This window comes from Malaya genurostris, chromosome 2 (genome assembly GCF_030247185.1).
Source record: "Malaya genurostris strain Urasoe2022 chromosome 2, Malgen_1.1, whole genome shotgun sequence".
NCBI classification, from domain to species: Eukaryota; Metazoa; Arthropoda; class Insecta; order Diptera; family Culicidae; genus Malaya; species Malaya genurostris.
The window spans coordinates 260,235,591-260,259,109 of record NC_080571.1 but is presented as its reverse complement, the minus strand read 5'-3'; the positions used below and the strand labels follow the sequence as shown (position 1 = coordinate 260,259,109).

Here is a 23,519-nt window from a genome sequence, read left to right as displayed (position 1 = left end):
CATTTACTCGCCCCTCTGCGCTATTTTGCTGATCACATCAGAAACGATTTTCGTCATCAATCATTTCCAATCGAATCAGTAGTGATTTTTTATAGAATTTAAATCGTTACTTTCTCATATTACTTATATTTTTAAAATTCTAACTAATACTATGTTCACACTGGCCGAAAATAACATGTTTTAACGATAGTAATATAAAGTTGAAACCGCACTGTTCACACTAAGAAAAATGGTTGTACCTATCTGCGTTGCCAAGTCATTTTTCCAAAAATATGTAGTCTGCGCAAAAATCTATCTGTATCATATCGGTATCAATATCTCTTCTACATAAGTAGTAGAAAAGATGAGCGAGAAAAAAGGTCCCTCGACAACTTTTTCTCATGCCTATTTAATCTAAAAACCAAAATCGGTACTTATCTGTGTGATCCGTGAGTTATCGGTATTTTGGGAGAACATATCTGTATTGTGATATAGAGGTCAAAAATCTGTATAAATACCGAGAAATCGGTATACATGGCAACGTTGGTACCAGTTTTCAGTTTTGTTTTATTATGATTACATGGCTACTTTGATGGAAAACTGCTGTTGTTGAACAGCTTGTCAATTGACATAGTCGAAAAGTGAAGGAAAATGATAGCAGGGTTGTGCTTTACTGACAATTATATCATGTTATTTCGGGAAAACATGTTTTAATGTGACGTTTCTGAATATGAAATAACGCAAAAGTAAAACATGTTATTTCGCTCAAAACATGAAATCGGAGTTATAACATGTTTTAACTCATAGTGTGAACATAGTATAAGGTATTCTTAAAAAAACATTGTTTCTTCATGAAAAAAACAACAAGGAAGTCAATTGCACTATTTTCGATACTTGCGTAACCGGTAACTAGAAGCCAATAGCCGATATTGTTTTGTTAGGCCGAATTTGAAATAGTCTTTAGGCTAATATAGGGCTATTTGGTGATTGCTTTTTAAATCAACCGTTAAATTTCTTACACAAATTGAAATCTCTATTTGGATGTCTGTTCTTTAAGCTATCATTGAGTCATTAATCAGGTTTGAAGATCAAATGGATGTCATTTTTGATTCCGGATATATGATGGTATAAGAAGTGTATCGAAAAGTAATTAGCAACATTGATTATTGAATAAAAAAGCAAAAAAAAACATATTTTGACATCAGTTTTCGATATATTGTAGAAAGATTACATTTTTATGCATTTCACTGATTATATTGAAGAAAATCCTAGTTTCATTAAATTCTGCACAGTTACTTTTGTGACTTTCCTGGTGGTAGCTGTTCAGTTTTTTTAACTCCTGCATGTTTTGACACTGTACCTTCCTTCCGAAAGTGCCGCTTGACAATTGCCCAATAACTTTCAATATGCCGAAGATCCGGGCAGTTCGGTGGGTTGATGTCCTTTTCCACGAATTGTACATTATTTTTTGACAACCACTGTAGAAAGGAGTTGGCATAGAGGACTGAAGCCAAATCCAGCCAGAAGAGAGGAGGAGCCTTATGCTTTCTGTACAGTGGCAGCATTCTCTTCTTCAAACATTCTTCCTCGTACACCTTGGCGTTAATTGTGCCGGGCAGCGTTCGAGAGTCTTCTTTGGTGTAGGTTTCGTCGTCGATCAGGATGTATCCGTCTTTATTCTGTAGAATCAGGTTAAACAGTTTTCGCGCTCTTGTTTTGGCCTAAAATTACTGTACCAGGGACTTTTTCGGCACCTTATGTTTCTTGTACGTTTTTAGGGAGTTCCGAACTTTGATCCGTTGAATCATCCCGATGCTGGTGTTGAACTGCTTGTCCAAATCCCGCGACGACGCCGATGAGTTTTTCCTGATGTACGCAACCACTTTTAAGTCCCGGCCGGGCTGGCTGGGACCCGTTTTCCTACCGTATCGGGGCAAATCCTTCATGGAAAAGGTCTTACCGAACTTCTCGATAATATTTTTGACACTGGTCTGGTGCACTTTCACCCGTTTTGCAATTTCGTTGAACGTGACACCACTTTCTGAGCACCAAGTGTGCAGAATTTTCTTTCGCGTTTCCGGATCAATTCGACTCATCATTCAAACGATAAACCATACCGAAACCAATCGATTGCGCAGCTGTTATTGACATGTAAACAAACATGTCACCACAAAACACGCTGAAAAAATTAAGCCATTTCAGAGTAATAACTGTTTGAATGTTGCTAACTACTTATCGATACACTCCTTAAATGACGTAACCGACAAAACGCATTTTTTTTCCTCTCAATCTTTTCAAAGATGGCTGAAGTGATTTTAACTCACTTAGGTTCGTCTGAAAGCTATCACATCATCGATCAAGTTTGCAAATTGCAAATAAAATGGCTGTCACTTTTGATTCCGGATTTATAATCATATGGGCGACGTAACCTACGAAACGTGTTAATTTTTACCGCCCAATTTTCTAGGCCGATTTTAACTAACTTATTCCCGTTTGAAAGTTACTTTTGAGTCATTGACCAAGTTCAAAGACCAAATAATTGTCACTTCTAGTTTCGGATATATGATAATATAAGTGACGTAACCGACAAAACGCATTTACCGTTTTACCGCCCAATTTTCTTAGATATGGCTGAACCGATTTCAACAAACTTAGGCTTGTTTGATAATGCTATTATTGAGTCGTTAATCGCATTCAAAGATAAAATGGATATGATTCCTTGTTCTAGAAATATAATGGTATAAGTGACGTAACCAACTGAACGCGCTTTTTCTCTCCGCTCAACTTTCTTGTGATGGCTGAATCGATTTCAATAAAGTTAGGCTCGTTTGAAAGCTACTAGGGCAGGGTTGAAGTTCATATAGCTGTCACTTTCATTTATACAATAGCATAAGTGATGTAAACGTTACCTATCAATTTCTTCGATCGAGACTAAAATTAGGCTGTGGGTCAATTTCGGAGATATAATCGTACATGTGGCGTAATCGTAGTGACCTATAATCATGTTCAAAAGTATTATTGCTGATACGCTTGGTCTGAGAAATGTAGCCAAATATATGACATAAATGCTGAAGCATGCTTTTGTGGACTACTCGAATCATTCTGAATAAAAGTGAAATTATTTCAATAACAAGGCAAGAAATATTTAAATGAGACTGTATCGATGAAAAAGAAAGGCATTATCACACCACCACTGAATTAAGACTTTTCTTTTATGGTTGAAAAAGCTATTCTTCACATTGTTGTTGGTGACAAGTTGTAATAAATTTACTTGACATAAATTATTTTGATTTTGCGTCAAAGTCAGTTATTCTAGTATGTCCTTGCAACGAAACAACTGATCTTCAACATGTAACAAATCATAAGTCAAAACTGCTTTTTTTTAATCACGCAAGAGATTAATAAAAATCACTTATAATGTTTGCTGTGAATCAGGGGCTAAATAGCTCCACATAAATAAATATCAGAAGCAACATTTCCAGATAAGAGCAACAATTAAATCATCGCATAAATAGCAAACAATTGAGCGTAGAACGATTTTGAATGTCCAACTAAATACACGATTATGTTTAAAAAGGAAAGAAAGTTCTGCAAATGTCGGCATGTACTTATAAATGGTATAGAATAGTTGACAAATATCTGAACGAAAGCTGATTTCATGATGCAATATTTAATGTAATACTGCTGCAATTCCTATGCATTCGAGATTCTAACAACAAACATAGTTCCATCACAATCGTGCCACTAATCGTTCCTAAAGTGCCTTGAAGCTACCGCAAAGTCTCAATACAATACAATAGTGGTCACTCTATAACACAACTATCCCAATCCCTGATAAAAGCATCGGCTCATACCACAACAACCACCTTTAGTCCGACAACACACCAGACATATTCACCTGAAGCTAAAGATCTATTCATTTCACGCTGTATGACTTGATGCCGGCAATTATGCATTATTAACATAATTCAACACTGATGGTCGGTCATCTTCGAGCTTCGGAATGGGAAGGAGCAACCTCCGAACCGAAGTCAGGAATCGACCCGAGCGGTTTAATCACAAACTACACAACACAGCCCAGGTGATGGCGAGGAGAAAATCTACGAGGGGCAAGCGGGCGAACGTGACTGGGTTCAAAAACGTTGTTGCACCTTGCTGCTAACTTCCTGGGGAATCGATACACCCCATGAGCATCGACTTCAGTGGAGCTCGTTTATCATCAATTAATTATCTTCTATTTCCTTCTCGCTGAACACCAGATTACCTCGTCGGTACCAGAATTTCCCACGTTTATCCTGTAACCGAAACAGGAGAGAATATGGGATGAAAAATCCTGATGCTGTGGGAGGAGAAAATGGTATATTAAAGAGGTTCGGGCGGAACATTAAGTTACAGGAAACACACTTAAAGAGCATGGCTTCATATTTAATCGTACGCATTATATAATCCTGGAAACAAAAATCTGGTGAGATGCAATTGAAAAAATTAGATCCTATTGAAAAAAATAGACACGGGAAGAAAATCAATTTGCCACTGTGCTGGAGAAAAAAAACAATTCCCATTCTGTGAGAACAGAACTTTTCATTTAAAATTCTGCGACCGCTACTGGGGGCTACAAGAAGATTTATTGGCACTATTTCCCACTGAAATCTCGCGAATGCTGCATTTCATTCAATCTCACCATAAATCCTTCTAGCAATCGTACTTCTACTCCGGCTGAACGGGATATTCCAATCACGTACGGCACGGTCCAGCCATTTGTTAGTGGGTCGGCACTTCAAGTTCTAGTAGATTCGAGTGAACGCGTGTGTGTGTGCGTATGTCCCAGCGAAAACCAGAAACATTTTCGCTTAGGAGTCGGATGAGTTTTGACGTTCAGCAGTAACACGCGATAGACATCTCTTTTTGGTTGGGATCAATTAGTGGGGGGCGGGGCATGCATTGCTGGATTCCTGTGTAGTTTCGACGAAGCAATTATTCCTTTGAATTCTGTGACAAACGAAACGAACCTCCGGTTGCAGTTTGTTCCGAAATTGCGTTTATCCAATCGCATCGAATTATCAGTTCTGCATGTGCAGCTCATTGTGCAAACAATGTCACGAATGGAATGTCTGTTGGAAACCCAACACAAGAAAAGAAAAAAAAACAATCCTTACATCTGTAAAATTTGTGCGACGAAGTATCCTTCAGCAAATTTCTACCAAACAGCTAACATCGGACAGCTCTGGGAGCAAGCTCTCGATTGGGAGCGTTAGGAACCTTGATTAGACTGGGAATTATTTTTCCTTACATTCTGACAAAAGTTTTCCCAACGCTAAGAAAAATTAAAGCAGTGAGAAAGCGTCAAACAGTGCGGGATTGTGGCACTGCTGCCTCAAGTCGACTTTGAACCCAACTTGTGTACAAAACTCCTTACAGGTTTTTGTTTTGTTTCGAAGAAAAGAAAACCCATATAACTTAAAGCAACCTGAAAATTTCTTACCATATTACAATTGAAAAATGAAAACGTGTGTAGAAAAAAGATTGTTTTTTTTTTCTTGCCAACTCACTCCCATCGGAAGAAAAAGGTCACCTAAGGTTTTGTTTATTTTCCCACTTTTTAATGGGTTGTGTTTGAACGTGGGAAGGATATTCAATGGACGAAAAGTACCTCAAAAAAGGGGCTCCCGTTTTTTGTTGTTGTTACCTATTAGGTGGATTTTTCCGGAGGCAGATGTGCTTCGAATGCTGATTGAATTGACGTGGCGTGGGGAGTAGAGTGAAACAAATCTATGCAACTTGCCAGTTAATAGTGCGGAATTTTTCAAAATATTGTTTTCGTCTTCCCACCAACTCACAAATATCACATCGAAAGAACTGTTAATTTTTTTAAGTGAATTCGTGAGCCATTTTTTCACATTTTCATAACTAGTGAAATGCTGCTCAGCAAGTGCGCGATACACCGATGACAACAAATGATAGTCGGAAGGGGCTAAATCTGAGGAGCAAGTCGGATAGGGCAAGTTCTTCCATCTGAGCAATGATGTTTCAGACAGTTTTCGCTGTGTTTGCGACCGCGTTTTCAGGCTGCAAAATGACTTTCTCATGTCTTGTGAAGATTTGGTCGTTTTACGAGCAATGCTCAATTATCTTGTAGTATTCACAGTTTACCCTGGTTGGAGACGCTCGTGATACAAGATATTTATTCGTTCCCACGAAATGCACAGTATCGCTTTCTTTCCGAAGCGATTAGGAAGAGTAGCACAAACTCGTTTCTTTAGCAGTAATATATATATATATATATATATATATATATATATATATATATATATATATATATATATATATATATATATATATATATATATATATATATATATATATATATATATATATACCCTAACCTCCGTTTACGAACACTTTTTATACGTTACCTCTTTTTACGTACCTCTTTTTACGAACCAAATCCCAAATAACGTAAACTTTTTTTACGAACCTACTTCGTAAAAAGAGGTTTTGTCATTCATCGAAAGCGATTTCCGACTCCATGGAAACTACTACAATATGGGTATTTTTGGAACGGGTTTAAAGAGTAGATTCCGGAAAATGATGTTTGAGATATTTTGGAAATCCAAGATGGCGACTTCCGGTTTTTTTATATTCCATGAAAGCCCTTGCAATATGGGTATTTTCGGAACGGAATTGATGAGAAGATGTCGGAAAATGATGTGTGAAGTGGTTCTGAAATCAAAGATGGCGACTTCCGGTTTGTTGATATTCCTTGAAAACCCTTGCAATATGGGTATTTTCGGAACGGAATTGATGAGTAGATGTCAGAAAACGATGTTTGAGGTAGTTTTGAAATTCAAGATGGCGTTACACTATACCGTTCCAAAAAAGCCATATAGCAAGGATTTTCAAGAAATATCAACAAACCGGAAGTCGCCATCATGGATTTAAGAATCACCTCAAACATTGTTTTCTGGCATCTACTCATCAATTCCGTTCCGAAAATATCCATATTGTAAGGTTTTCAAGGAATATCAATCAACCGGAAGTCGCCATCTTGGATTTAGGAACCACCTCAAATATCGTTTCCCGACATCTACTCATGAACCACGTTCCGAAAATACCCATATTGTAAGGGTTTTCGAGGAATATCAACAAACCGGAAGTCGCCATCTTGGATTTCAGAACCACTTCACACATCATTTTCCGACATCTTCTCATCAATTCCGTTGCGAAAATACCCATATTGCAAGGGCTTTCAAGGAATATAAAAAAACCGGAAGTCGCCATCTTGGATTTAAGAATCACCTCAAACATTGTTTTCTGACATCTACTCATCAATCTCGTTCCGAAAATACCCATATTGTAAGGGTTTTCAAGGAATATCAACAAACCGGAAGTCGCCATCTTGGATTTCAGAACCACTTCAAACATCGTTTTCCGACATCTACTCATCAATTCCGTTCCAAAGATACCCATATTGTTAGGGGTTTTAGGCAATCTCAATAAACCGGAAGCCGGATTTTGAAACGAGCCCGAACATCATTTCCTTGCACTTACTCTTCACATCCGTTCCGAAAATAAACATATGATGCGCGGTTTACACAGTAATCACACAAAACTTTTTTTACGAAGTAAATTCCAAATAACGTAAACTTTTTTTACGAACTACCTCTTTTTACGAACCCCCGTTTAGTTCGTAAATGGAGGTTTCGGTGTATATAGGAGAAAAATATGATATTTACACAACATGTAAATCAATACTAATTTGAAATATAGAGTAGTTGAATCGAAAACTTTATTGAAAACCATCATCGATGTAAAACTGCATTGGAACACATTGATTTTCACAAAAAATAAGACAGTCGGATTAAATTATCTCTAAGTTCTTCTTTTAAAGCATATTCAATTTCCTGTTCCAAATAAGTGCATGAAAATAGACGTCAATATTTTTATCTGTGTACCTACGAAAGTAGCTGAGATGATCTTAAGTTTCTGCTCATTATTACAGATGCAAACAAACAAGTTTTGTTTTGTTTTCATTGCGTATGTAATAAAGTATTTCTACTTTTATACAACTTGCGTTAATTTCAAACAGATAAATCTTGAACAACTATTTTTAAATTACCAGTTTTCAATTTCCTGTAATTTTTTTCTTCAAATGAAGAAGTCTCCCCCCACTGACCTGAAAATTTGTGTGTCGGCTAAACCCAGAATAGAGTCAGCAGATAAAAACCTGTTTTAATCCACCTAGTGGTGTAATGATGCCTTTCTCATATCAATCATACTGTCATATATAATACTGTGGTATTCTTCAAAATTATTTTGCTTCGATTCTTAAAAGAATAACCGAAATAGATTTTTTTGACCGTCTTCTGATAAAAACTATCAATTGGAAAAGATTTGAGGTCGATTTAGAAAACTTTTTACGGTTTTTCGCTCTTTTCAGTGATGGTATAAAATTTTTAACACGCTTTACCCTATATTTCCGGATCCGGAAGTCGGATCTTGATAAAATTCAGGAATTACGTATGGGACCACAGGACCTTTCATTTGAATCTAAGTTTGTGAAAATCGGTCGCGCCATCTATGAGAAAAGTTAGAACACATATTTTCTTTTTCGTGCACATTTTACCCCATAACTCCCGAACCGGAAGTCGGATCCAAATAATATTCGGGAATTTTCTATGAGACCTCAAGACCTTTCATTTGAATCTAAGTTTGTGAAAATCGATTCAGCCATCTCTGAATAAAGTGAGCGCACTTATTTTCACAATTTTTTGCACCTTTTACCCCATAATTCCGGAACCGGAAGTCGGATCCAAATAATATTCAGGAATTTTGTATGGGACCACAAGACCTTTCATTTGAATCTAAGTTTGTGAAAATCGGTCCAGCCATCTCCGAGAAAAGTTAGTGCAAAAAAACGTTACATACACACATACGCACACACACACACACACACACACACACACACACACACACACACACACACACACACACACACACACACACACACACACACACACACACACACACACACACACACACACACACACACACACACACACACACACACACACACACACACACACACACACACACACACACACACACACACACACACACACACACACATACACAGACATTTTGCGTACTCGACGAACTGAGTCGAATGGTATATGACACTCGGCCCTCCGGGCCTCGGTTCAAAAGTCGGTTTTCACAGTTATTGCATAACCTTTCTATATGAGAAAGGCAAAAAGGTTACTAATCTGGTTTATCATTTTTTGGCACATATATTTTTCTTTCTCTAGAAATTGTTAGTCATTTTAGCATACATCGGACACAAACGTAACAATTATGACAGCCATTTGGAAAATTTTGCTATGGGCAAATTGGTGATTTCCTGCATAGTTGTTTTAGTTGTACTCAAAGCTATTCTATAATGATTCGATAGTGTTATGAAACTTACCAGTGCAACATATTACAAGCGATTTTAAAATGTTTTTCAATCATCTTATCCACAATTCTAAAACAATTGTGGAACATCTCGCAATTTAAATAAATTACATTTTGAATATAACGCTCATACCACTGTCACTTATAAATATTTTGCAAAACTCAAAGCTGTTCAATCAGCTCGGACTTTTATTAAAAAAATTCGTATCACGATAGGACAATTTTATTTATTTATCGAGCTTCGTATAATCAAATTCGAAATAGCACTAGAACTTCTAGCAAGTTCAGATCAAAATAAATTATTTCAGACAAACCTAGTTCCTCAATTTTCCTGAAACCAATGTTCGAAGTACTGCTCAATGTTACTGAATCATTACACAAGTTCGATCAGGTGTTAATCAGATAATTGAGAAATATTCTATAACTTACTCAAATTAATCACACAAACAGAATAGTGTGAAAATATAGGAAATATGAATCATTGGCGAAGATATATCGAAATCAAAATCTGGGCACGAAATTCCAATTTGGATATGAATTGTAAGAATAGAGAGAAACTCGCTTTGTCGGATACTAGAATTAACGAAAAAATTCTGGGAATTTATTCAGAAAATGAAAAATACAAGATTATTTATTAAACTCGATATTGTCCCCTTTAAAGTACTCCCCATCGTCTGCAACACGCTTATGCCAGCGCTTGATCCAATCCTCGAAACATTTTTTATATTCAGTTTTCGGTATGACCATCAGAGCCATCTGCGATTTTCTCCATAATCTCATCTCGGGGGCTGAATCGCGTTCCACGGAACGGTTTCTCAAGTCGACCGAATAGGAAAAAGTCGCAGAGAGCCAAATCAGGTGAATTCGGTGGTTACTGAATGGTATTCGTTACGTTTTTAGCCAAATGTTCACGGATAACGATGGCATTGTGTGTCAGGTTTTTCGGCACCAGCTTTGCAGCTGTCTGAGGCCCAAATCATTAACCAAAATGTCTTGAACGGATCCAAAAGAAATGTCCTCTACTATCTTTCTACTAGTCAATTTGTGGTCTACGGTCATCTATTCTTTGATTTTATTGATGTTTTCGTCGGTTTTCGATGTCGATGGCCTACCGCTTCTCTCATCATCATTCACAGCCACTTCTGAAACGTTCGTGCCACTGATAAACGACTGTTCTCTTCAGAGTATTGTTGCCGAAATATTCTTGAAACATTTGCAATGTCGTCGCACCATTTCCAACGCAACCGTTTTCAACGCAAAATTTAATCCAAACTCGATGTTAAAATTCAATTCCATTTTGAAAATTGTACAAAATCGAGGACACACTCAATCGCAGATGTACTCAATACAGCACTACTTTTACGAATGTCCAGGTATCAGGCTGAAAATTTGATAGAATATCAATGACAGATGTGGTAACCTAAAAAAACTCTAACTAATCGAATGACCCGGGTAAGAACGCCACATGTGGTGATTCCGGGAACTTTTTTATCAAGGTAGTACATCATTCTTATAACCTAACAAACCAGTTGTCGTATGTTCGAGCCCCGACCTGGAAGGATTCGTAGTGTCGTAGTGTACCAAGGCTTTGCTTACATAATTCTTATGAATATTTATCGGGAACAGAAAGTGACCGCCATGCACAATTTAAACCTGATCTCTGATCATATTTTAGCTTTCAAACGAGCCTAATGTTGCAGAAAACGAATGAGATATTTCCAAGAAAATTGCACTGAAGTGCACCCAAAAAAATCGGTTACGATGTTCATACGATTATATCTTCGAAACCGAAAATGTTTGCGAACTTGATCATTAACGATAGTCAAAACCATTGAAATATTATCGGTTAAATTATCCGACATATGATTCGACTTGCAATTAATTCGGTTCACATTTATCATACACTTAAAGTACTAGGTGCTCGTTGAAAAAGAGAAAGACTGCTTAAATTCGTTTCCTTAAGTAAAGTAATACGAGCACATTCTACGTACTGAATGGATTAATTGTGCAATAACGCAAAATAAAATTCTCATGAGCCTATCAATTACTACAAATAAACTCAGTTTTACACATCCAGTTCAGAATTGATGCCGGATGGACGAAATTGCAGACTTTAAGCTAGTTATACGAATTTCAGGTATTAATTTAGGTTAGCCATTATAATATTGTTGTCCTAGTAAACACAACGAGCTCACTCTAGCTGCACCTTAAGACTGTAAAGCTGTCCATCTTTCTTCTTTTGAAATTTAGAGATATATCCGCCAAAAGAACAGATTTCAGTACTATAGAAATGTACTCTCATTACATACCAACTTTTTTCAAAGATACTACGCCACACTATGCTAGAATCAAGTGGAATTTAGACTTAAAACAATCACAGCATACAGTTCATGTCTCGTTCGATGTAGTCATGAACCGATTACAAATTGAAAACATAGATACAGGGAGTTGTAACGTGCTAAGCAATAGTACTATTCTAAGAGGTACAAACCTAACTAACAATGGAACCGGGGCTTCTATGCCCAAGGGTCAATCTACGACAAAGGAAACTGAAGTTTTGTAGACGAAGAAAATAAGCCTTGTCTAAACTGCAATATACATACATATACATACTACTATTCGTCCAACATGAGAAAAGTCATCTAAATTCGCAGCCGAAAAAAATAATGTTCAAGGCTGTTGCATTGTCGATCTCTGATTACAGTCAGGTATGGAAATCCAAGATCCATGATGAGGTTGTATGAGACTTGTTTCTGTCAAACAGGAAGTATGAGGATTGTTCTCTAGTGTTTTGATGAAGATGGTGCTTATGCGTTTGACGAATCTTATTTCTTCTTTTGTGGTCTTCGATCAAGATACAACTTATTGTTAATCGTTGGTCATCTACGAAAATCAGTATATTTATTTAAAGAAATGAAAGTACCTTGATAATGAAGGTAATTTTTGCGGTAAATTCGACATAATGTCTACAATCAAGGGCAAAATTTTTTTTCTACATCGACTCTTAGCAACCTCAATTCTTCTGGAAATCATCAATACTAATATTGTTGTTGCTGACGAAAAACATTGTTCATCATCAATTAAACCATCAATCTTCATAACGACGCATACAACTACAGAGATGTCATTGAACAGAAATACAGATATGAAATCATTTTTTTTTTTCAACAACTGTTGGTTTATAATGAGATCGTCTATCACAAAAGCAAAAGAGCTACGATGAGATTTCTAAACTTTAAAAATAACACGTAAAACTGGATCTATATAGCCTCCAGGACCCTGGGTCGTGTCAAAAAATGATTGAATAAAACTAAATGACAGCTATAGGTAGCCCAGACACTGCTTTGTTAAAAATCAAATTTTCCGAACGATTTCACATCGTTTGGAACCTGTGTTTATATTTCTTTATCATATCCTCAAAAATCTCTTATACTTTTTTTTTCTCAATATGTCGATCGATGTTTTTTTCGATATCCAAGAAACACTGATAATTTTTAAAATGTGTATTCAATCAAAATGGCAAGCGCATATTTGATCACCAAAATTCAACCGATTTTCAGAACTAATTTAGATCTTCAAGGAATGAAAAACTACTTATGAAACATGATTTACAAAATTTGTTTCATTGTATTTCGTCTCCCATTCCTGTTCACTCCACTCATCGATTTTCCCAGTATTTTCGTGACGTCTTCATAATTGCCCAGCAAATTTCCATTGGGATAAAAATCTGGCAAATTTGATGGGTTCATATCTTTTGGCACAAAATTGACTCCGTTTTCTTAGGCAAATCGCCTGACAGATCAGGAACTTCTTTGCAAATTTTGACGAAGAAAGATTTATATTTAAAATTTCATTTTAATTAATTACTCAAAATCTCGGCAATAACTCGCATGCATGCACACCGATAACTTCGATCATTTCTTTCCAAAAGCGACGAAGATCTTTGTAATTTATAGTCTTCCGCAAACCGAAAATCTCGGTAAATGCAAATTACTTGTCAAATGGACAATACCGAGAGTCTCAGTGGTTTCAATGTTTGCCGAGCACTCGGCGAAGTTTTGCCGAAATTTGGGAAAAAATCTGAGTGTTTACTTATGAATAGCAAGAGACACCCCTTAGGATACTCTTCTATACGGACAAAATTCGAATTCTAAAACTGAACGAAACGAGTCGTGGTTTGGGGAAAACAGGTAATTATCATGATATTAAAATACACCATGATTGGAAGTTCTCGAATCATGAACCATTTGAACAAATTTCACCTAAGTTTAAGGATCAAGAGCAAACCAAGTTAACTTGTGTTGGTAATTTGTGTATTACGTACATTTTATTTGGTACGTATGTCATAGATCTATGTATTCATATATGCAGTGCTACCAGTTTATCAAAGTGGCATGCACGATTGAGTTTCAAACAATAGTTTATTCTCAAATGAATGTTAAGCCTGACTTTTTGGATGAAATATCAGTTCTGATCAATTTTTCACCAACGTTTGATGGGAAATTGCTTACGTTTTATGGATGTGGATTTTAATTCCCTAATAAAAACAGCTAGCAACACTGCTACAATGCAATTGTATTAAACTGCGCTACACAAAATAAACAAAACTCAATATTTTCTGTTACAAAAGCAGTTTTTCGGAAAAATGAATAGTTTTATGACAACATTCCATATCCATTGCCTTTCGTGTGTTAAATTAAAGGTTCCTATTTTGCGGGTTTACCTATAGAAGGTACGTAAATCTTTATATCGCAATAATTTCTGCAAGAGGAAATCCATATAGGAATGTGTTTGTTGCTAATGTTAGTGTTAGTGAAAGTAAGCTGAAACTGAAATTTTCTCGAGCAGTTTTAATGAAAACGGAAGAGTTTTAGATTAAGATTTTCGCATTCCTTGAATTGCAGTTTTTAGCAGAATGAACTGATAGGTTTATTTTTCAACCATATGAAAGGTTTGTTGATTAAAATCAGGAAAAGAAGCGCCGGAATTTGTTTTTACGCACACATTGTTGACATTACTCTTACGCTTGCAAAGAGTCTTGCTCCTTAAGCGTAACGTAATTTACATTGATGGGTATAACTTCAGACGTGTTTCTGCTATGATGAAGCTCTTTGCAACATAAAATTAGGCGTTATGAATTACATAAAATGGTGTGAATGATTGTATTTTTTACATTATTCCTTTGTTTTTGAACTTTTTGACTTTAAGTAATGACTCCAATGCCATGCCCTTGAATAGCAAAATAGTAAAAAGCACATAGCGAATTTCTTTTGAAAATTAATTTCAATTCAATTAATCTGAATCATTTTAATTTATATTTTAAATATTGCGGTTCCGAAAAACGACGATGCTTAAAATATTATGTTTGCTAAGCAGTTTCGCTTTCATTCAAATAAAAGGTATAGCCGCGCTTAGTCCGCTCATTATCTTTTCTGACGTCAATTTCGAATTAAAGACTGTTCCAGAAAGTATGGACGCACTTTGATTTCGCAGTAAATAATTCACAAGTGTTAGATGTTCAAATTTTTTTCGATATACCGATAATATTAGACTACAACAACAGAATATTATTCTCATTTGCTACTTAGCCATTGTAGACTAGCTGGCGCACCTTCTTGCGACCGTTCCTCATTCAATTCCATACAGACTTCTTGGCGACAAGTTTTGACACTTTATTCCAATCTTTTCCGAACTGTTGAATGGTTTCGGCTGCCGAGACATGTTTCCTAAGATGTGCCTTCGTTAATGCCCAAAATTCCTCAATTGGTCAAAGTTGTGGGCAATTTGGTGGATTCATGTCTTTTGGGACGAAAGTGACATTTTTGGTAGTATTCTACCGTTGATTTCGAGTAGTGGCAAGAAGCAAGATCTGGCCAGAAGACTTCGAATCATGGGTAGAAGTCGTTTTTGTAAACATTCCTTGATGTATATTTCGCTGTTCATTGAAGCAGTAGTGATGAAGGGTTTCGAAATCTTACCGCAGCTACAAATTGCTTGCCAGACCATAGGTTTCTTACCAAATTTTTCAACTTCAATCGATGTCTCGGACTGGTTTAAAATTTGCCCTTCTCGCACCGTATAATATTGTGGTCCCGACAAGGACTTGTAATCGAGTTTAACGTAGGTTTCGTCGTCCATGATTATGCAGTTCAAATTTCGAGCAAGAATCGATTTGTACAGCTTTCGAACCCTCGGCCTGATCGATGCTTCTTGTTTCGGAATACGTTTTGGTTGTTTCTGCTTCTTGTAGGTTCGAAAATTCGAACGTTCTTTAGCACACAGAACATTTGACTTCAAAGTGCCTACTTTTTTGGCCACATCCCGAACTGAAACCTCCTTCTTTTGCTCGAACGCCTTCAGTATACGTTTATCCAACTGAGGGTTAGCAGGACCTTTTTTCGATCCGTTTTCGGTTTATCCTCAAAGGTGTTATCCTCACCGAACTTCCTGATTGCATTTCGCATGGCTTTTTCACTTACTCCTTCCATTTTTGCTATCTTTCTCAGTGACAGTCCGCGTTCTGTGCAATTTTCCGACGTTGTTCTGCTGAAAGTCCACGCATTCCGAAACAAACTAATGAAAACGAATAAACAACTGCACAAGTGGTTAGAGAAGAGTGTAAACAACAGAACGGAGCCATAAAAATTGACAGATTCCGAACCATTGCAAAATGGCAGCGGTTTTTGGTTGCGTCCATACTTTCTGGGACAGTCTTTATTAATTGAATCAGAATCAAGTAAACACTTAAGGTAGTTCCTGTTTTAAACAACTAAGCTATCCATCATATCACTTGATTAAAAATGTTCAAAGTGATATCGGAAGTTACATTGAAGTTACAAGTTTTATATAAAATACATTCCTCAAGTAACGCATTTTCTGATCAATCAATATTTTAATCATAATAGCAGTAACTCATTTTTACCGTTCATATAAAACACACCATTGATTGATCCGAGAGTGATGAAGGGAGCCCATATTTCACCACATCAGCAAATCGCCTGCCGAATTAGGAACTTCTTTGCTAATTTTGATAAATTCTTTCTTCGACTATCCTCAGGGAACAACGAACTTAGAATTTTTGGTATCCTTGATAATGCAGCATGATTGAATTAGCCACTTCGTATGAATGTATTGCTTTTCATTTCAGTTTTGGGCTTTTTGCTTCTTTTAAACATGTAACACAGTACCTTTCACGGTTTTCTGCGTGAAACCGACTGACACCATCGGCTTTTTAGCTCATCTCGAATTGACATGTTTGGACGTCTTTGAAATCTTTTTTGGCCATTATTAGTGCCAATTTCAAACTTTTTATCGTTCTATCGACATGTACCTATCATTTTTAACGAATACATCCTTTAGTCTAGGACTAGCAATGATAAGCCAATTTATTGAAATTATAAACGCTCTTCAAATCCAAAAGGTTTAACAGCAACTAAAGCGACAAATTACATAACAACAGAAGGACAATCTTGATAAGTATCACTAATTGCTTCAACTCATAAACGATCAATTCATTATCTCCGTTGTCGTTTTAATCCTCTTCAATCCGACATTCAGACAGATTTTGACTTCTAATCAGATTAACGCTTCGTCAGCCAATCAGTCCCAACATATCACAAATTGGTTAATAAGTGCCACCATCCTCATCAAATCGTAAACTGTCCCGAATGAATATGTGTTATTCGGGACACCAACTCAATCAAACTAACACAACAACCCGGGCCGGCTGGGCTAGCCATCACCCGGGAGACCTAGGCCTATTCCTTTCATCTCCGACAAACGTACACTTATGGCTGTACAACCTCCTTTCCTGCAGTCATTCCACGTATAATGGCTAATATGCCGAAGGAAGTACTTCCTCGGAAAGCTTTCGCTTGATTGTGTTGTGTGTGACCAATGATGCTATTCATTACTTTGTGTACGGTCCTCTTATAAGTATGGTACCAGCAAGGAGCCCAGAGGATCCAAATGCCTGATGGCATTACCATCAATCAAGTGAAAATGAAATTTATGGTCTTTTCCTCATTCATCCTTTCAACGTCCTCATCATCAATAAACGGAAACATTTAGCAAATGATCGAATAATCGCAATGATTTTCGTCAGAATCACCGTTCGCTACAGTGAAATAAAATTTGTAACCGAACGGATTTCATCCGAGTAGCTATTTTAGATTAAGGTTATAGATGTGGAAACTAGCATTGTAATACTTTTTTTTTTGTTTTAAACAATCTTTTCTCTCGTCCTTTCATTCCAGGAATGGTACAACGTGGTTATCGCTCTGCTGACCGCATTTTTGCTCCTCAGCTCGTCATCGCTGATTGCCATCACCGTACTGGTGACGACTGAGTTGGGTCCCCGGAAGCTGACGGCCGCTACCAGCACCCTGGCCACCGGAATTTCGGGCAGCATCGGACTAAGCTGGTTCCTTCCGATTCTCTGTGCCACATCGACACCCCTGGTTTACAGTGTCATGGTTGAGGCACCGACACACTGGTGGCACACTACAGACTCGTTCGGTTTCATTCTTTTCATCGTCATCGAGTTACTGTTTGTGATACTGTTTTTATTGCTGTTTCTGACCCTGATGAAGAAACTTTTGTACCTAGCCAAAAAGCACGACAAGCACAACACTTCCATACTGAGAAGGTAAGGCACTGATTTGGGGGTGAACGTTTAGCTAGGAACACATTTTTATTGCTTGCTGATGGCCACCTGTAGCAGCAGGGACTGTGCTAAAACCGCAATTTAATTTCAAAACATCCGACATCGTCTGCAGTCTGTGTACGGTCTCTACTTTTCCTCTGACAAGCTGAACGAAATGACAGCAATAACTTTAAGGGCCGGTGATATGTGCTTTCAGTTGCAATAGTGATAATTTTATCGTCAATTCAGTTTTTATATTCATATTACCACTTTTGTTTGATGATTCTAACTATTAAGATCCAATTTATCGCTCATTTTTGTGACTATAAATTTCACTGCTTCACATCCTTTGACAATGAATTCAATTGAGTAAATGATTGTTCTGTTTATCTTTCAAATGTATATTTATCTAGTTCAAGTGTTCAGTCTAATAACAAGCTTATCATCTATTTAGAGCACGACCTCTACTTGTGAGTTTGAGCAACTCATTCGAACCTAACCAAAAAATTTGCTTCAATATTGTATTCGAAATTTAATTTGAAATTTTTTTAGCGTCATAAAAGCGCTAACCAAATCCATACTGCATAAACCACGATTGGTTCAAATACTTAAACACTCACGGAAAGACCGAAATCAGCATTTTAGTGAAAAAATTAGTTGATTTTCTGATTTTAGTTAGTTATTTTTTGAGACAACTAAAAAAATCTTACTTTTGCTAATTTAGATTTTTTATTTCTGATTCCCTTAATAATAATAAAATATTTGTTGAAATGGATATTTTTTTAGTTGAATTCACCAATTCAACGTGCTGTCATTTCCATTCAACTAATTTTTTAGTTGAATTAGAGAAATAAAACGTTGTTTTCAACCAACATAAATGGTTGAATTGGTTTCTGCATATATGGCGCTTTGTCACCGAAAAAACGTTAACACCGTAATGGCTACTAGCCACTAGATGGCACACTACTACCGAAAAATATTTCAGTCGCGGTAGTCTTTTCTATATTGGCAGGTATAAATACGATGTTGTATTGGAGAAAATAAACATAAGCGAAACATAAACTTCTTTTTGAACACTTTTCTTCTAAGTCGCTGTTTTCTTCATTCGACTCTCTCACTGAAACTTTGAGCACTCGGAAAACGAAAAACCGAATACAAGTATTACACCGGACGGCGTAGCCCGGAATGTTAGAAGATACAAAAAACATCATTTGACATATACAATTAGAGTGCAACAGTCGAAACTCACTTCACTCTTCAGCGTAAAACCATTATTACCCACAATCGCTTCAAATGCGCACAAATTCTGAATAAATACACTTTCCACTAACAGTTTACGTCATTTTCACATATCGGTTTAGAAATCTATATATGGCTATATCGTAACACATGCGAAAAACATCAAAACAATTTGCAAGCAGTTTCAACAAGACTGTCCTTTTTAGCTTTTTAATGGATTGTTTTGCTTTGACACTTTTCATGGTTTTTGGCTAATAAACTTGTTAATTAAACCAATTTCATTTTTGTGTTCTTTGTCCTTCAGTACTGATGGTGATAGAAAATAGAAACAAATTTTCTGATTTTAATAACAAATTAGTTGTCAATGAGAATTTCGTGTTGGATTGAAATATTGCTGGTTTAATCTTTATCCGACTTCCGGATACGGAATTACAAGGAAATATGTGCAAATCTATAAGAAAATGCGCACTCAATTTTCTCGGAAGTTTCTCAACCGATTTTTACAAACTAAGATGCAAATGAAAGGTCTTGAAATTCATTTAAAAAGTCCCTGAAAAGTTGATCCAGATCCGACTTTCGGTTCCGGTATTACAGAGCGATTAGTGAAAATTTTCAATTTCATGAGTATTTTTCCACAAGCGATGGCGAACCGAGGTGCACATTTTTATAAAACTTACTACTAAATTTATCTTGTTGGCAGATTGGTTAGTTAGCTAATATATAGATCCACTTTGGGACTAACAGTCCTCGGTTTCTGCACCCGGAAGCAGCGATAATAGTAAAGAAAAGCTCCAAAACCGGAACTAACTCGATTTCTCAGCAACGGTTAAATCGATTTTCACAAATCATGGTTCAAATTAAAGCTCTCATTTTCTTAAAAGATATTGCGCAATTTCATCCAGATCCGACTTCCGGTTCCGAAATTATGGGTCAATGAGTATTAAAACTTTCAAACTGTCATACATACTGTCATCATTCTCGTCATACATCATCAATACTGTCGGACTCATGGGGTAAAATGTGCAAAAAATTGTGAAAATAAGTGCACTAACTCGGAGATGGCGCGACCGATTTCATAGACTTATATTGAAATGAAAGGTCCTGTGGTCCCATACGTAATTCTTGAATTTCATCCGGATCCGACTAGGGTAAAGTGTGTTAAAAATCTTATACCATCACTGAAGAAGGCGAAAACCGTGAAAAGTTTTATAAATCGGCCTCAAATCTTCTCCAATTGATAGTTTTTATCAGTAGACGGTCAAACAAACCGATTTCGGTTACTCTTTTAAGAATCGAAGAAAATTATTTTGAAGAATAAGGAGTGTATCGAGATTAAGCTATACACATACATTTGTGTTGTACATTATTCTTAGGATGAGCTACCAGGAAGAGGCAGAAAACCCGGTTCTTCCAACCCGAAACTGGGCCAGAAAGTTGTATCTCTAATCATGAAGAACAAATCAATGTCAATACGTGATTTTGCCAAAACAGCAGTGTCGGAATGATCCAGCGTATCAAGAGGCGAAATCACCTGAAGACATACAGGAAGCAGAAAATCTCGGAACAAAGTGTAAAACAGAAGAAGCAAGCAGCAATAAGGGCCCGGAAAATGTATTCGCGTCTTTTGCAGTGTCCGGATGCATGAGTTTTGATGGACGATGAGACTTATGTAAAGGAGGACTCAGAAACCCTTCCAGGTCCACAATACTTTACTGTTGTCGTTGGGGAGGATGTGAGCGATGCGGACAGGTCGATTCAAGTGGAGAAACTCGGTCTAAAGGTACTGGTATGGCAAGCAATATGTTCCTGTGGTTTGAAGTCAACCATTTTTCACACTACCGGAACTATAAATGCAGAAATCTATCGATCTGAGTGTTTCTTCGACCCATCGAACGTTACTGGGCAATCGTGAAGAGGGTGTTCAAGAAGACTGGTTAGACAGCTGGGAACATGCAGGAGTTCAAAAAAATTTGGACTCAAGCGTTCAAAAAATGCTATGTAACACTTGTCCGGAACTTGATGAAGAGCGTTCGATCAAAAGTTCGAAAACTTGTGAAGGAATAACTTGAATTTCATCCGGTTTTCTTTATGCTCAAGTTCAACCTCGTACAATAAAGGATCAATTTTTTAGTTTGAATAAAATATCGTTTTTAAAAGAAAAATTTGTGGATAGCCTTTTTTGGATACACTCCTTACCACAGTATTATATATGATAGTATGATTGACATGAGAAAGGCATCATTACACCACTAGGTGGATTTAAACAGGTTTTTTTCTAGAAGCATTACTTGAAAAGGGGTAAAATCACGCCACTCCTCTAAATCATTACTAATTTCGTCAATTTTTTTTTTTGTAAATTAATGAACCTTTTTGGAAAACCTTGACAGGTTGGATTTATGTGGGATTTTATGTCAAACGAGTAAAATGTCAATGACTGCTCAGATAAATAATGAAACAGGTGATTGTTCCTCTTCATCCGACTTGATAGGAGACTATCGCTTTCGGAAGGAACGAAAAATACTCAGTATGTAATGGCTCGAAATCGTAGATTATCACAGTTACTAGATTATGTTTTTTTTCAGTACATCAAAAGCTTTCATTTTAGGAATATATGTTGATGAAAGTAATTGATTTTTCGGAATGGAAGTCTTTCCGTTTTTTTGGTTTCTGCTACTTACAGAACACTTTTTATTTTGCAACGGAGTGCAATGTCTTTTCTGACGTGTCAAACGAAAACGTGTTTTCGACTTTTTCTGGCCGATGCAGTTTTGGTCATTTAGGGGTTAGCCAAATTTTGTGCTAGGGCACATAACCGTCTTTATTATTTTTTACGCTTCCTCTTGGACTCATCAGTGCAGGGCAGTTCAAATTGGAGTGTAGTGCAAGTGACCGTTTAACATTAGACATCTCAACATCTTGCCATAACTTCTATGTGATAACATATTACTACATAAATTGAGACGTCGTCACCTTAACCTAAATCTATACCCATCACTACTAATGAACAACAGACGGAGAAAATTGAAAATGCATGAAACTACGAAAAAGTACCGGTCAGATGAAGGACTCGAACCTTCTCCTTGCTGGGGAGATGTTCTACCACCTAGGCTTACCCCCTGGAACATGTGTAGAACATTTCATCTGTTGAGTTCTGGAGCATGTTCTACACATGCTCCAGGGTAGCGTAGTTGGTAGAGCGTCCCCCCGGAAAGGAGAAAAGTGATGGTTCGAGTCCTCCCTCTGGGCCATACTTTTGCATATTTCATTTTTCGCTACTTCGTACATTTTCAACTTTTCTCTCTGTCAGTTGCTCATTAGTAGTGCTTAGTATAAATTGAATTCAAGACTGCTTTATGTGTTAACACAAACTCTGACCGGATTTTGCATTCGCGTCGTACTCAAACTCGATACAATACCCAAACTGATATCAGCTCAATCGAGCCGAAAATGAAAAACTTTCGTGTGAATCTTCTGAGCGGATCTTTCTATGGATTCCTTTGTACTAACTTTCGAGCAAAAAACCTTCTCGAAATGTACTGTCACTTGTGGTGTGCAATTTGCCGCTGTGAGCCTCTCTCCTCTGGACAGCGCCCCCATTTTTATAAAAGGAGCGGAGAGGTTAGAGCAAATAAAAAGTTCCCAGTAAGCAAGTTTAATTTCTCTTCCGAATGTTTTGACATGATCCCAAACATTTTTCCTACTATAACCAATATTTGAAGGTGGTAAATTATAGCACATTTCACATTGTAGTAAATTAGTTTAAAAAAATTAGTAACATAATTAAGAAATATGCACGATTACGGAGACGAACAACGGGGATAACATAAAAAAGTTTCATATCATGAGATATTTCTAGCATATTTCCAAATATTTATTCCAGTTGCCAAAATATTGGGAGGGCATGACCACCCCAACAATAGTTGCTGAACCTGCCTCTGGATGAGAATATACCAGAATCTGCGATGAAGTTTTCGTGTTTTCGCTATAGGAAATTTGATATTTTATTACAAAAATCTCGAAAATAGTAGCTAAAAGACTGAAAAGAAAGTTTTTTGAAAGTCTACATCTGTTTTCATGCAGGATTAGGGAACTGAATGTAAAGTTTATTTTCAATATACTTTAAAAAAAAACTAAGGTCTACAGTCCTAATCATTGAAAAATCTACTCATATTTAATTTTACATCTTACGACGATGGTTTTCAATCAA

General features: G+C 36.8%; 1 protein-coding gene across 1 annotated transcript in view; it reads left to right on the top strand.

Annotated features, from left to right (window-relative positions):
• The window catches only part of LOC131429205 (uncharacterized), a 443,882-nt gene that overhangs the window by 357,543 nt on the left and 62,820 nt on the right, over window positions 1-23,519 (top strand). The window contains exon 18 of the mRNA XM_058593255.1: window positions 17,685-18,076. Within this exon, the coding sequence (XP_058449238.1) occupies window positions 17,685-18,076 (392 nt within the window). The remainder of the gene's footprint in view (window positions 1-17,684; window positions 18,077-23,519) is intronic.